The 16,564-nt window shown below is 46.0% G+C and overlaps 1 protein-coding gene across 2 annotated transcripts in view; it reads right to left on the bottom strand.

The window, feature by feature from the left end:
- The window catches only part of LOC126541545 (uncharacterized), a 34,377-nt gene extending 19,853 nt beyond the window's left edge, over positions 1 to 14,524 (bottom strand). Inside the window, exons 1-7 of one of the 2 annotated variants that reach the window (XM_055076731.1) lie at positions 14,444 to 14,524; positions 13,574 to 13,735; positions 11,696 to 11,785; positions 9,912 to 10,011; positions 8,161 to 8,237; positions 4,586 to 4,752; positions 1,591 to 1,725 (exon numbers count right to left, since the gene is read on the bottom strand). In XM_055076731.1, coding sequence (XP_054932706.1) covers positions 1,591 to 1,725; positions 4,586 to 4,752; positions 8,161 to 8,237; positions 9,912 to 10,011; positions 11,696 to 11,785; positions 13,574 to 13,708 — 704 coding nt within the window. In that variant the 5' untranslated portion in view covers positions 13,709 to 13,735; positions 14,444 to 14,524. Of the gene's footprint in view, positions 1 to 1,590; positions 1,726 to 4,585; positions 4,753 to 8,160; positions 8,238 to 9,911; positions 10,012 to 11,695; positions 11,786 to 13,573; positions 13,783 to 14,443 lie in introns of those variants that run through there. The other variant, XM_050188349.2, reaches the window with a different exon arrangement.
- Positions 14,525 to 16,564: the final 2,040 nt, after the last annotated feature.

Genomic DNA, 16,564 nt, shown 5'->3' with positions numbered 1-16,564 from the left:
AGTTTTGCATCCATCCATCCATCTTAACCACCTCCTGCTGGAAGGGCGTAACTGAAGTAAGTGAGCTCTTGTTTTTATCTTTATTTTGCTGACGACGCAAACGCTTCCTCCACTTGAGCACGGACGCTGCCGTACCTTTGTGTATCAAACTGCTCGTGATCAAGCTTTGTGGTGCTGAGCATTCCTTTATCTTATGACAATTTTTGCCTCATAAGGGTCATCGTAATCTGAACATTTCGTTGCCTCAATCACACAAAAACATTCGTCATGGCTGCCTGTGCAACGCAGGCAGGCTACCTGGCCCGTGAAAACGGCGCTAACATGTCCCAACTTAAGCACTTGCGACACTGCAGCGCTCAAGTCACGCAAGAGTGTACCGGGTGCCTCACATAGCCCACCTTGAAGGGAACAGATAGGGTATCAGCCTTGAAAAGCAGCTTAACGGGTATTTAGCGGCAAAAGCGATGGAAATCAATTGTCTTGATTAAATAAGAAAACAGCTTTTGCAACTCTTTGGCTAATGTGAATGACGATGTCAGAGATGACTGCTGCCGTAGTCCAATTGTCATGCATAATGCACGATCGTACTTGTAGATACCCTAGAATGCGAACGGGGAGGCGCACGCTCATTGGTGCAATGAGTGGACACTGGACACCGCTCCCCACAGCTGCTCCTGCCTTCGAACTGCAATCATGCTTCGACCAAAAAAGGTGAGCGTTGCTTCTACTTCATGCGCCAGAACAGCCAGGGACAGGCAGCGCTACCATTATCTAACGAAAGAAGAGAAGCGAGGACGTTTATCTCGCAAACGCACAAATATACAGCCACAGTAATAACAACAATACCCCTTAAGAGAGTTCCGGCAATATTTTTTTTTTTTTTAGGGGGGGGGGGGGGGGATGACTCCCGTCGATGCCTCAATTGTTACGATGTTGTTCATGGTATTCCACCAGACTTCATTTATCTCATCAGGTGGCACTTTTTTCAAGGTAGGCATTCAGGATCTGCGTGTGTACACTATACCAATACTCGGAGTTGTCGAGAAGCACATTGCCAATAGTTTGAGTCGGAGGATGCTGTCCTGCGGAGACTTGCTCACTCATGTCTTTAGTCAACCTGCGGTGTTTCCTCAGCAATAATTTGCCTTACACGACGCTGAACTCGCTGTCGGAGTCAATGGGCTTGCTCCGGCAGTAGTAAAAGTACAGAGATGGTTCTAGCACGACGTGCAAAGTCGAACACTATAGTATAGGAGCCGAAGTGCGAAAAGACGAGCTCGACGCCCGAGGTGGCGTGCCCTCCGTTGCCGCCAAGGACGGCTCCTTTTGTGGAAAGCTTCATTAGGCCACTGTTATGACCACAACTATCACAGAAAAGCTACCCCAAGCGTTCGCAGGGGTCGCAATCGCAGAAATGGTGCAAGTTCTGCCTCTCAGAATAACCGCTATCATGTGATGAGAAAATGCGTGCGTCATTGTTTTACGATTACAGATTGAAAAATATTCTGATACAGCTTATAAGCACAAATAAAGAAACTGGCATCTTCATGTTGTCGTAGTATGGCGACACCCTATACAACCAATACTTACGACACACCGACGACATTGCACTCTCTCACCCGGGCTTCTTTCAGAATTCGCTCCGCATCATAGATTGAGCATCCAAATTTATTGTTGAACTTATGGATTGATCCCTCCTCGTCAGCTTGGATTCTGAGCAGCAGCCTGTAGGACAACAGAAACGTGCTTTGTGTCACATGAAAGCTGTTGCACCCAGTATTTGCAAGGATCTCACAACTGAAGTGCCTTAATGTTGTAAATGACAAAGAAAGAAGTGAACTCATACGCAAAGGTAATTTAAGAACATTAAAGACAATTACTGCGCAGTTAGAAAAACCAATTTAAAAGTGAGTGTTAAATTATGAGGCTGATAGGTGTTGCATCTATGTGAAATCCGGTACAAATAAGCAGGGAAATCGTTTCTAAAGTTCATTCACTAAATATAGCGACATTATCTAGCAAATTAGCTCGGCTGTACTCCCTATACCACTTTCCCTCGCTAAGCGCTGTCATCGACACCAATGACGGGGTTACAGCGAAGTTGTATATGACTAGGATCCCGGGATTCCCTCACATCCGTCGATGGACAATTCAAGCAATCACCGCGGAAGGCGCGCACCGCGTGCGCCGCTGGGTTCAACCCCACTATAGGTGACGTTCGCCTCCGCGCATCCGCGGTAGCAGCGGCGCGGCTTTGCGGGGCAAAGAAAAGAATGGAACCAAGAATCTCTGCTTCACGTATATATCATAAGAAGCCAACAAACACTGACACCAAGGACAACATAAGGTAAATTAGATGTGCTTAATAAGTGAAATGAAGAAACGATAAACTAATGGAAATCAAAGTGGATGAAAAAACAACTTGCCGCAGGTGGGAACCAAACCCACAAACTTCGCATTTCGCGTGCGATGCTCTACCAATTGAGCTACCGCGGCGCTGTTTCCCCATCCACTTTCTTGGGTATTTATGTGTCCGAGTAGAACCCTGGGAGTGTTAGCCAGCGCCACCACACATAGACCTTGGCGGCGGACGTGGAACGTCCTCTTTTGCCGCAGGCCTCACGAGAATGTGGTCTTTTTGGGTGAAGGCAACTAGTCAATAAACCCACACATGCTACCTGAAGGCATCAATGTTGCCTGATTCGAGACCCTCGTTCTATAATAAGCCCGATTTTTATTAGTCATATCATAAGAAGCCAACAAACACTGACACCAAGGACAACCAATTGAGCTACCATGGTTGTGGGTTCGGTTCCCACCTGCGGCAAGTTGTTTTTTCATCCACTTTGATTTCCATTAATTTATCGTTTCTTCATTTCACTTATTAAGCACATCTAATTTCCCCTATGTTGTCCTTGGTGTCAGTGTTTGTTGGCTTCTTATGATATGACAAATAAAAATCGGGCCCCTCGGTCAACCCCCTCTCTTCTCGTTTGTTTCACGTATAGTGTTTCCTGGTGAAGATTGCGGTTCAGTAACCTGCAATCGTCAGGTAGCGGCAGCTGTAGCGTACGAAGCAGGAAGTTACGTTACTACACTTTCATATGTAAAAGAAGAACCCTACTGGCAAATGATTTCACTTGTGTTGTGACAGCACTACTTAATTGTCACGCACAGTTAGGACTCCTGAAATGCCGCGTAAACACGATGAGCGGAGACGAGAACAGCAATGTCAATGCGCACAACGGCGTCGTCTTCAGGCTAAGCAGGACGCAGTGGTTCCTGGCCAAAGCAAGTCACGCGCAATTAGGACGCCTGAAGAGCAACACAAATACAATGAAAGATGAACGGAACAGCAACGTCAATATGAACAATGGCATCGTGCTAACGCTCGACAGTTCAAAGCTACGTCCCATTGGTCTATCGGATCAGGTGATGTCTGCAGCTTCTCTGGCCAACCACATTCACAGCGTGGATTAGCGGCCAATTTTTTTAATATGTCACAGCCTCGTTAACTTTAACACACCGCAACAAATCCGCGAGTGTGCTGGTCATTGGTTTGCGAAGGCATATTTCGTTTTATTAAAGACGAATATGTGCAGTGTTTTCCGATGCAAATAAACTTCAGTTATTCAAGTGACAAGTACTATAGGTTTATCAAGAGCGAATAGAAAATATTGCATAATCACTGTGATTGTTATGATCAAGTTTCCAGTGCATGCAGAGGCTCATTTGTCACTGTTATTCTTGACAATTCGATGTAACCAGCCAGATACACCTAAACGTTGGATGCGGCCTGAATCAGCCATTCGGCTGAAAAGAGGCAGGAGTCAGGTTGAGGTGGGCTTTGGTTGGAGGTTGGCCTCCACATTCCTGTAGAATCTTTGTTACATGAAATAAACTTTGTATACACAGCCCTATTCTTGACGCTGGTGCTTCCCATCGGTCATTCTTCTTTTTCTGAATAAAAAGATTTTGGCGCGAATATCTAACAAAGCGACGGACATGTAATCTGGTGCCAGGAACGCCATATGCTGTGGCGGTAGACCAAGTACCATCAAAGCGACAATTTCCCTAATTCCCCACTATAACTCCCTCGCCACCGAAGTGCTATTCTTATACGAATTGGATAAATTGAAACGATTGTTTACAGCTACTTGTTTGAATTGTCGCAGCATTTGACGTTCGTAGCACACGTCAGCGTTTTGTCGCTATATTGCCTTGCCGCTTATCAATGTTTTCATTCTGCAAAAATGAAACAATGCCAAAAGCCAGAAGCTTAGGTTTGTATTCACAAAGCTATTTCGTATACAGGAATTTCTTCATTGTGCAGTGTCCTTGAGCCCACTATTCGTGAAAGTGATACACGGGATATTAAGGGCAACCGATCGCAGATAGGATGCTTACAAAATGGCTTCACTCACAGGGCCCAGTGTAGGCTGAGGCTTAGATCATCCATTAACGGCAATTTCTTACAGCTGCATGGCGTCTTTTTTGGCGTGCGTGTGTGTGTGCGTGTGTGTGTGTGTGCGTGTGTGTGTCGTGCGACGCTAGATGGGTTCGTTTAGCGCACTTATTCACTCACCTCGTGTTTTTGCCCTCCACTTTAGAGAGCTCTTCCACTGAATCAAATGCCATGAGGGTGACGTTATGTTTGAGAGCGAATTCAATGTCCCACGAGCCCTTGACAGCGTTGGCAAGCACTATGCGAGCTGGAGAAACGCCCATGTTCAGAACAGCGCTCATTTCAGGCTGAAATAGATTAAATGGCGACAAGGAAACATAAACTTACTTCAGATAACTACCTCAGGTCAAGAAAACCAGCTTCCTACACAACATGCACAACATATACCGTCTACGCCAATGTATAAACATAATATTGCTCCATTCAATACACATATGGAGATTTCTACGTCCCAGAATATTCACGCAGATTTTTACAGTAAGCCCCCGTTTTCTGAGTTCATAAACGTCATGACGACTTGAGAGTTTACAGGCAGGCGTTATCCACAGAATCGTTTCGTGTTGTGTTTGAGTTGCTAGGATATTGAATGAGATGAATAATACTAACCCAAACATTGCTGTCTCAAAGCCTTTCTCTGCCGCTTAAAACTTCAACATTAATGGAACATTTACTGACATCTGCCTATAGATTGTGGCAATGTCATGTAGAGCTACAAAGAATATTATTTTTTTTTTATTCGAAGCTTGCTTTGCCTACCCTATTGGATTTCGGGTGGCCGCTACTGATGTGTACTGCTGCGTCGGTTCGTATATTGAAGAATATACTACTAGATATGTATAAGAAGTTTCTTTTTGCACTGAATGCAGAACTAAGAAAAAAGCTACTATATAACTCCTGTATGCTCGCCGGCGATGCAGTGACAGTAAGCGTACCTCTGTTCTGCGTAATAAAACAAAAATACCTGCCTAAAAGCTGAACATGCATTGTCGGCTAAAGGTGTCTCTAAAGAAAACCGGTCTCACAAGTGAATAGCGCATCATGCTCAACGGATTCTTCGATTTACTGGATTTTCTTTGATTTAGCCATTCGGTATGTGCCTCTGCGTATGTGCCAATTCTCGGCCAATCCTCCAGAGAGGGAGTGGGTCAATGTAATGGAAGAAATACAGAATGCTTGAATGCATCTAGAGATATGTTGTACTTCGGTGAACATATGCATGTAATTGAAATGCTTATGTCGGCAAGCATCACAGATTACCTTCGTCCAGGTGACATCACTGCTTAGACGTATCACAATGTGAGTTTACCTGATTTGGTTACATTTCATCCTAGATTAAGAATGATGTAATGCGTAAACATAAAAATCGCCTGAGGTTAAAGTTGTCACCTTTGTGGCGTATAAACATAAACGTTGCAGAGGGTTGTGTGCTGCGTAGGTTGAAAGCCAACAATTTTGTGCATTGCGGTTAGTTAACGTGCGCTTCTGGACTAAAGCTTCGCATAGCGTAGATTCCAAGGGCGATATAACGTAAAACTGTTCCAACCATTTGTATTCCAATTCTGCAATCAGCCCTCCGCGATTGGTCAAAAACTTTCTTGGACCACCCCACTTCACGTGCCTGTCACGTGACGTCACGGAAACCGCAATAGCTCCCCATCTCATATGACGTGTACACGCTGATTATGCATAATTTTAACAAACAAAACTAAGATAGTTATTTCTGATTTGACGCCTTTTCGCCGTCAGCCCTCGGCTATTGGTCAAACGCTTTGGGGCTGCACCCACTTCACCTGCCTCTCATGCGACGTCACAAAACCACAAAATCTTACCTCGTCAAAGTGGCGTGTACGCGTTAAAGATGCATTAATATGCCGAACAAAAGTGAATTTTCTTCTGAATAGCTGCAGGCTGCCCCGTTCCAAAAGGAATAAAAGATGGCTCCCGCCGATCGCTCCGGCAATGGCTGCTCGCCCCGGTCGGAGAGCATGGGTTTATTGGCGTGCAATAAAACTTTTTGCGTGGCTGTGTAACGTTTTCGAGAACCTTCGGCACGTTTACGCCCTCGTTCCTGCCAACTCTTCTTTGCTGAAGATCCATTTTAGCGTGATTCTTAAGCTCCCGTTGCATGCCGCCGCGATTGTCGGCGAGCCACCGCAAGCTAAGTAAGAGAAAGCGGACCAATTGCAGACGCCGGCACTACCTTCTTCATCCGTTTATCGATATTCAGTGCAGTGGCTCGGCCTAATTGAATCCCTCTCCCCTTGTGCATGCTCCTCGCCTATTATGAGCCAATTAGGTAAGAGAAACCGCTCAGTGCATGCAATGTTATTCGTTTTTCAAGCAAACAAAAGCGACCTCCTATGAACGAGGGGAGCATTAGATTGGTTTGCTCAGACAACCCTGCGGGTGACCGCCCGATGCTTGCGTCGGCGGTTACGCAAATTTGACGTCAGGAGATTGGAATAAAAACATATTGGAATAGTTTTACGTTATCAGGCCCCAACACGTCCGTTTTACCTGCATAATTTTTCTTATGTAGCACTTGTATGTTAAAAATGAAAGTGAAGCAGATAAAGAATGGAATAATATTTATTGGCACTCCAAAATATCTTAATATATATGATTATCGAATATCTAGAGTGAAAAATCACGATCGTTTTTGATGGACGACCAAAATATTGCGTTATATACTGTACAGCTCATCATTTGGCAGCTTTCATTGCGCGCGCCTTTTTTTTTTTTTTTTTGTTAGACAACATCCACACGATAGTTTTGTTACCTTTTTGGTTTACCGACCCCCTCTCGGCATTTACTCGGGTAAGTTATTCCAACGTGTGCCTCATAGTATATAACAGATGTGGCCATAGATATCAATGAAACAGTTATAGCAAACTTTGGCCATCAGTGTCTTACACTCTCTTCGCTTCGCTAAATGCTTCTTCATTATTCCATAAATTGAAGAATAGAGTTTATCTATGTCAAGTTGTCTTTAGATGGCAAATGTAGCAAACAGAAAAGAAATTAGAGCCGCTCAAATTATATGACGCGAACTAACATGAAAGCACTAGCTGCCACAAGTGAACTCTCTGCATGTACGAAGTTGTGCTTATCGGTCATGGGATAGCTCAGCTACGCATGAAAAAGAAGGTCATAGCACATGCAGTGCCGCTTATCACGCACTGAAGGTTTCGGCACAAGGCTAATGAATTTTGCTATTTAGCAGTGCGCAGTAAAGCAGAAGCGAAAAAATAAATAAATGAAGCACCTAAACTACTCTTCGCATCCCCATTTCATTATTCTAATGCTGTCTGCTATAATTGCTGCATTTTACAAACTTTATCTACGTATTTTCATATATAAATACCAGTTTTACCAAGCACCTTAAAAAATTACTAAGTAAAGTGAACGAAACATTCTGAGACAATATTTTTCAGCACACCTCTTCCCGGTGTCAATGTGAAAACTAGTAGCTTCGATCTGATTAATGATAGATGGATTAATCAAGTAAATGAATATAACTACATTTTTTTTTAATTCGACACTTCTTAACAGGTTATCCCTCTCCATTTAAAAGCAGTTCCTTAAGAACCAAATGGAGTAAATATTTATAGCAATTGTGCTTCCTACCATTTGAAACAAGTGCACTTATTCGCAATGAAACGAATGGGAGGGTCGTCGTACTCATTCTTGCATACCTTGTTGGCGCAGTCGAAGCCGACGCTTAGATTGTTGAGGACGTTCACCACTACAGGGTCTCGGCAGGACTTTATAGCTGCAGATGAATTTGAATAAGAAAACCAGGGCACACTGCATTTCTTGAAACAAAATATCACTGCCCTCCTCCCACTCCAGCCTTCTTCCACGCTCGAGCAGAGAACTATGTCACACCTAGGCCAGAAGCTCCACTGCAATTTTTTTTCCGCCTCCATAGCAAATCCGCCCCGGCTATCGTATGGTGCATTTGCATTGCTTGTTTTCGCTGGAATGCTTGCTTTGATTTGGTTGCTTCTGGTCTTTTACGTCCTACAGACACGGTGAGCGGCGAGACCTACGACGTCGTTTTCGCTGGCCAGTAGACTGGCAGCTTTGAGAATGAGAGGGAGCGTACATTTCTTGAAATTTCGGCCTTACGCCTTTTCAGAAATTCTGGAATGGCGTTCATTTTTTGTAGGTTGCTAAATTGCAAGCGCTAAGCAAAAATGGCTCGATACAATTCCCCAATTCTAAGAGTTAACAGGGCTTCGGGGCCCTGTTTCTACGCAGAGCACCGAAACTTTAAGGGTCGAAGAATGCACCATATTTGGTGGTTCCAGTCAGAGGTTTGCCCACCCACATAGTGGACAAACTATCATTTATATCTTTCCGCAGAACCAGAGGCTTTTCGTTTGTAGATTTAAGGCCACCAGAGTCAACAAAAGAAACGGGCCAGCTACGCTCTGAAAGGTGGAGTATATATAGCGATTGGGAAGTATTTCACAACTAAACAAAATAAGGTGTGTATTTCTGTAGGCAGTATCAATTGCACCACATCTTTGCTTACTATGTGAACCGGCATGGTGCTACTCGCACACAAGCATGAAGACTTTTGAGTCGATGATGCGAGCACTCGCTGTCACAACGCTAGCATCAAAAGGAGCGCAGGCAGCTGGGAATGCGCGGGCTTGATCCCAAAGTGAACCGGCATGGCGCTACTCGCGCACAAACATGAACGGCTTTCAGTCAATGACGCGAGTACTCGCTCTGACAACGCAAATATGATAGGAGCGCTGGCAGCTGGGGAGTGCATGCGCTTCTCCCTAGTGAACCGTCATGTTGGTACTCGCACACAGACATACATAAAGAGCTCTCAGTCCATGACGCGAGCACTCGCTCTGGCAACGCTAGAACCATAAGGAGCGCAGACAGCTAGCTGGCAGCACATGTGCTCTTCCCAAACCGCACATTTCGTGCTACGGCGCGCTTCACAATTTCAGTTGTGCCCCGTCTCCAAAAATCTGATTATGACCTTCAGCCAATCATCCGTGCATGTAGAAGGAGAGTGCGCTTGAACTTACTAAACATTTGCTCTTGCACTATGTCCTGGCACTCGCGGCAGACAGTCTTGAACGCATGGCGCGGGCCGCGTATGCGCTCGAACGCGTGGCCGCCACAAGCAGCCACGACCGGACAGGTGGGCTGCGAGAAGAGACTGGCACCCTCTTCCCTGATGCGATAAGACAGCGCGCATCAAGTCGACATTCACGTCTGGTCGTTCTCGCATGCTTGCATTTTCACCGGAAGCGCATCAGCGCGTTACGTTCATTGTCCTCGCACTTGGACTTTATACCGGAACGCACGGCGATGGTGACGGCTATGGCGAAAATGCGCTCGAAGTGTCTTTATAAGTTCTATCGCAATATAAAATATATCGTGGTCTTCAGAGAGAAACAAAAACAAAGTAGCTAACCGTAAAAGGGTTCGATTCTTGGCAGACATTCTTGCCAGAGGTTGACCTTCTTGGCTATGTCCCGCAGGTCGCAGACAAAGAACGCATCGGGATCTGTATGCTTTGAAACATGAATATCCTGAAGTTAGTCATTGAAGTAATCACAATTTCTCGTTGGTAAGCAATTACGGAAACATGTAAAGTATGTTTTCTATGAAATTGGGATAACATATTCTTTCAAGGTTGCAAGTGAGCTAGCAGTCGTGGTCTGTAAAAAGACACTGACCTATTCGGCAAACCATACACTATCCTGCAGAGTTTAACGAGTCAATAATAATAAAGTTGTTGGGAATTAAAATTCACAACAACAAGGGGCGCTTACAAATACTTGTGAGATAAATTGTGTAATTAACTTCTCAACAAGCACAAAGCTATCAGTCTTGGGCCAATATTCACAATTATACCAATCAGTCAATATAAGTCTCCTTAGAAGAACACTTGGGGTACGGTCATAGAGTCTTAAGCATTGTTTAAGGACTCTGGTAATATTTCAACATTTAAACGGATATAATGTGCTAATTATTCCATTGGACAATGGCGTAAATACTCTGCGTTCACATCTGATCGAGATTTGTTCTTTTTAGATCGCCATGGCTGGAAGCAATAGAAATTTTACTGGTACTCGTTGTCAGTTAGATTGGTCCTACATATACAACGTAACTGTTTCCTAAAAGTCGAAAAGGGGCCGATCTACCTAGAAACTTACAATCTAAAGAGCTTCTATATGTGACCATACATGGCGTTGTTGCTCAATAATCCGGAAATGATAGAACGGACGCAATATATTTTATATGTTTTCTTTTGAATTGCTCTAGTTGAACTGACGGGCAATGAGAAACACATCATTGCATTAGTCACTACGGTAATAGAGCGAGTTAAATGGAGTAACATTGAACAATCGCATATGAAATGTTTGCCCGAAGTGAAAAAACTCAACAGTTTCCGAGCACGTTCCTGATACGCTTTCAGAGTTTAAAGATTATGATGCTACTAGGTTGTTCCACGCAATGAATTTGCGTCATTTGACAGACCTATATAAAATACCTTAAGTAAAGGATGAACTTGGCACGTGCAGATAAGCTGAATATACCTAAAGGCATTCACAGTGTCCTTAAAACATTCATGGAATGTCACCAATGCAAACTTTGTCTTTAAATAATGGAGACTATATTTTTAGCGTGTGAGGATAGCTAACATGACTTCGCAATCTCCGAGTCAAGGTCACGCTTGCAGAGAAAAAGGCAACAGGTTCACGCTGACAACGGATACAAAAGCGAGGAACCTCTTCTCTGGGAATGCATGGAGTATGCGCTATTTGCAAGCTCAATTTTGGTATTTACAATTCTACTCGGCCATAGTTAAGTCAACTGTGAGCTTCCAGCATCAGCCTGCGGCGTTTTGAAAACTTTGCATACACACCTACGGCGCAGACAAGAGGTCTCAATTTTCAAGTTGTTGCGCTTTGTAAATACAGCCTGCTGAATCTGTAATGGCAAGAATATCTTTTATTGATTATTTTGAATTATTCAGTGCCCGCAGGTACAATAGGAAAGCCTCCATTAAGCATGCCGATGAACTGAAAGCATCATTTGGAGGGAGTATTGTATGCCTCTGTTGTGCTACTCTCTATTTTTCCAATGGGCGTACACATATTTGCTGTAAACACCCACCGCACCTATATGCTTTTCTTTTCCGCGAGACAAAATGTTTGAAGCGCGCTTACTATTCTGCAACGTTGTGCTTACCCGCTTAGAAATAATGTCCCGAGCCACGTCATGCATGGATCCTTCAGTGTAGATGCAGCATCCATCATCCGTTTGGTACGGCGAGGAAGGCTAGAAACACCATGAAAAACCATCAGTGTGCCATGTCTTATTAATTATTTAGGTGCTTGCACCTGCGATAGTCTGCGCGAGATGTTTGTCTTTTTCCCCGCAGCTTATGAGGGGCGTTTCTAAGGGCAAATAAGCGAAGCGCCCCACTTTCGAAAACATGGTCGCGTCAGCTAGTAACCAAAAGCTAGGTCTTTGTCACTAGGTTAACTATGTTTCTAATAAGGGCAGTTGGTATCGTCGCCGGATGTTGCATTTAGTACCCCAAAGGGGTAGGGCGCATTGCTAGCACAGGTAGTTAGTACCAAATCTTTAACGTGCACCTAAATCTAAGTACACGGGTGTTTTTGCATTTCGCCTCCATCGAAATGCGGCCGCCGCGGCCCGGATTCGATCCCGCGACCTCGTGCTCAGCAGCCCAACACCATAGCCACTGAGCAACCACGGCGGGTCAACATTAGGTTCGGTGTAATATATAGCACTGTATAAAAAGTAATCGAGAACAAAGAGGAACAACGCATCGTGCAAAACAATGATCGAGAAGCTATGCACAACTTGCTTATAAGAACAACCATATGTGTATATATCTGCACAACATTTAGGAAAGCCGGTTGACCGGTGCGCAGCTATATATTTGGCTAAATGAGCAAGCTCGTCAATATGTATCTGTACACCGGAAATGTGCACATATCCGTGCCGCAACGTAATACACAACTATTAATCACACATAATGATAGAAACTATAGTTTATCTAAACATGTCAGTAGGACCGCCACTACAGGACATAATAACCAGAGGTGATGGTGGTATTACCTTTCACTAAGGGAAGCCTACTAACTGCTTAATAAAGGCAACATTGCTATTAGCTCGAAATATTGACGCTAGTAAACAACTAGCAAATCTTTTTTTGCTGAATTACACAATCTTTATTTTCGCCGTATGTAATGACATAAACGAAAAAAACTGATTCATCTTCACTGATTGATAATTCACTGATTCATCGGTCAACTGATTCATCTCAGCTTGACCGAACTCCGGCCAACGCTACAGCGCCATTCACGCGGAAATTAAGACGGTTGGAATTAGAAATATTACACTCGTATCAACCCAACGCAATGTAGCAGTCCGGTGATATTATTGGGTGGTAATATTTAGTAGGTACACCTGTAACTGCATTTTTGATACCTTTTTTTAAAAGAGATTTGTACTGCTCCGCACGTATAGGTAACAAATATCAAAAAGCTTTCTTCTTATTGGATATGACTTCAGCCCAGCCAGGCTTCATTTACATAGATTTTAACATATGCTTTGGTTTAATTACTTCCCAGTACCGCTAATGATAGGAACGATTTAAATTGCGCATTATAACATATCGCTTTGTTGTATTCTAACCTGTTATCACATATATTCTGTCGGACTTTTATATCTTTGTATATTTATGCATACGGTACTTAGGCCATGAGTCTGCAGTATACAGCAAATAAAAAAATATATGAATAAGTTTACTTGAGGGATACTGCGGATTTACTAAATGTGCATTTGCAATTATTCGAGCAAATGCCGTTCGCCACTAAGCAATCCAGCTGTAGCACGATATATACACTATCTCCAACAGTTTTATTTTTCATGTAAAGATTAAAGAAAAGGGATAGTATTATGGGATTACCACAGAGCAGTATTCGATATTGTCGACTTGCTATATGAGAACACATGCACATCGCAGCTAAAAAAACCGCTGTAATTCCTCTATTTATATCTTTTCATGCCCACATTGCATACAGGATGACTTACCTCAGCGCACGAGAGGAAGCAATTGCTGTTGAACGTTACTGGTGGGGCCTTGTTCATCAGCGTCAATGCATAGAATCTCCATTTCCTTGCACCAATTAATGACGCGAGCAGAATCCTCTTCGAAAGTACATTCATTGCTGACAGTGGCAAGAGAGGAGCTACCTGTTTGGAAAAGTAAGACGAGTACTCCATGAAAGTCTTCTTGTATAGGATGTTCTATAGCGACATGTAAGAAGGGGCAGTTCTAGCGGGACTTTGTACGCATTCATGCCAAACGTAGCAGTTGTCTCGTTATACAACTGGTTAGAACGGTTTACAAGAGACTTGTTTCATTTCAACCAAGAAATAAAACTTGAACTACATTGAGAAGATACTTTTAATTCACGCTGTCCCAATTTTACTCAAAATCCTTCAGTGGCGGCAGGTGTTTAGAATACTGTGAAAGGAGTTTTACTACTCCGTAGTTTTGCAATGCACACAGATATCACAATTCCTTAAGCTGCAGTTTATAGGGGCATTACTCAAGTTCGCGCGTGCGCACCTGACCGTTCTCTGGATCGCACAGCGCCGGCGGAGCGGCAGTCGCTCGCTAGCACTTTCGCAGCAGCCCTAACAGTCAGAGCTGTGACCCCTAACCCGCAGTTCGCAGTGAGTTGCGACCACGGCGGGTTCAGGCCATGGGGGACAAGGCGAGTCTCGACCTAAGGTGTTTATTCACCTTAGAGTAAAAGTCTACCAACTGACAACAACAGCGAACCACACATGCAAATACAAAACAAAACCACAGCGGCGTAGCGTTCCGCACGTCTGGGGCGAAATAAACCGCACATTGTTGGAACCACAAAAGAGGCTGATAAGAGTTCAGCTCACCCAGAGTGGATCCGCGCTCGGGCCCTGGGGCGGTCAGTCGCTCACAAAGGCCGAGCGCAGCAGGGGGACGGCGTGCGGCGGTCTCAGCGACTGAATTGAGATGCGGGCAGTCGCAAGCTCCTCAGCCGAAAAGACAAAGATGCATCGGGGGAATAGCGCTTCTCCCCGCGCGGCGGAGAGGGAGTCTCCCCGGTTCCAAGAAAGGGAAAGGAGGGAACGGGGTGCCTTGGGCCCAGGCGTCGCGGCCAGGCGCGAAGAGCAGCGGGAGCGGCGGTGGTGCCCTCTCCCCGCTACCCTCCGCGAGCGAGCACGTGATTATCGCGGGAAAAAAGCTCGTGGCCGCTCCAGAGATATCGGGGTGCGCGTGCGATCCCACATCCCCCCCCCTCCTTAATATAACCCTTTAGCCGCTAAGAGGTCGGCGTCACCTGAGGTTTTCCTGAGAGAGACATGCTACTCCAACAGCAACACGGTTTGAGTCCATGTTGGTGAGGGAGCAGCTCTAGCTGCAAACCGCCGTTGTCGCTGTGTAGGTAGTCCCGAGCCAGGCCGGAACGTTGAAGGATGTCACGGAGCAGCTTGATAGTAACGGGATGTAGTGGGAGGCAAGAAGGCTGCTGGGTTCGGGTCACCGTGCTTCTCGGCGGCGTCACTTGCCCAGTCGGATTTGCCGGGTCCGTGGTGGCGAAAGGGCCCCTGGATTTCTCTTGGCTGCCTCGATTAGGCTGACGTGATCCCTGGACCAGCCTCGAGATGGCGCAGGACAGCTGTCTTCCGGTGTTCCCGGAGGTCGTTGCCCTCTGGTATGGTTGGACGCGTTTCTTCCTGTTCGTCCCGACACAGCTCTCTGTCATTGCGCAGCCTCGCGGGTTTCGGCACGCAAGATCGGCAAAGGCGCGCCGACCCACCCCTGACGATGGCTTGCACCTCGCTGCGCAGCAGGGGTCCCCTCTGTCCTTGCGGGCAAAGTCTTTCGTTCGGCCTTGAAGCTGGGCGCTTGGTTTCGGGGGCTCGCAACTCGGTCGCGGTTGTGCGGCGCGGTTCGGCGAATTCTGCGCCGCAGCCATTTCGGACCGGAAGTCGCTCGCTGCACTTCTCACCTCGTGGTTGGCTGCCGGAGGATCCTCTTTTCTCGCCGCCTGCTGCGTGAACTGTGTTGCTGACTGCTTACGGCCTGCTCGTTCTTACCCACAGCGGAGGCGGTCTTTTCTTCTTGGTTGTTGTTGCGCGGCTGCCGACGGGAGGTCTGCCGCTGCGCCAATTCTGTTAGCCCCTCTCACGTCTTCCAAAGAGAAAGCGCGTGCCCCCTCTGGAAGCCTGCATGCTAGACATAGGAGGAGCGTTCCGTCCGATAAATAAAATAGCCTCCGCGAACCGGACAGAGTTAGTCCTGCCGAGATCGCAAGTTGTAACGCCGCACTGGGCTCGAACGTCGAGCTGTGCCACCCGATGCCGCTGCCTGCGGGCGCGGGAGAGCGTTCTCCTCGGGCCCCTCGTTCCCTCTGCCGTAGTAGGGTTTGAGGTCACAGACATGCACCGGTCGGCTGATCGGTCTTAACTTCAAGTCCGCCAGCCTGTACACGAGCGAAGAGACAGTCTCTCGCATCCGGTACGGTCCTGTCCAGTTCGGCGCCAGAGAAGCTGAAAATTTCTTACTGGCGTCGCTCAGGACGTGATTCCGCCTCAACACCAGGTCGCCCACTTTGTAGTGAACTTCCCGATGAGAGCGGTGGTACTGCGCTTTCTGCTCGGCACGTGCAGTGCTCAGGTTCCGTCGCGCTTTTCGTAAAGCCTCCGTTACCTTCGCGCGCAGCCCAGTCGCATAATTGGCGCGTGCCGACGAAACAGCCAGTTCCGTGCTGCTTCGTTCCTGCAGAGCAAGTTCTACCGGATTCAACAGCTCCCTCCCAAGGTTGAGGGTGGCGGGTGAATACGCAGTTAATCGATTCACTGTAGACCTGATCGCAAATCCAATTTCAGGAAGACAAGCGTCCCACTCATTGTGCGTCCCCGCAAATGCAACGAGCATGTGCTTGATGTTGCGGTTCACACGCTCAGTGGGATTCGCCTGGCCATGGTACGTGGTTGTTCTCCTGCGCTTAATGCCGAGAGCTGCACAAG

Source organism: Dermacentor andersoni, chromosome 2 (genome assembly GCF_023375885.2).
Source record: "Dermacentor andersoni chromosome 2, qqDerAnde1_hic_scaffold, whole genome shotgun sequence".
NCBI lineage: Eukaryota > Metazoa > Arthropoda > Arachnida > Ixodida > Ixodidae > Dermacentor > Dermacentor andersoni.
Note: the sequence above shows the minus strand (reverse complement) of the source record. Positions and strands in the feature narration are given on the sequence as shown.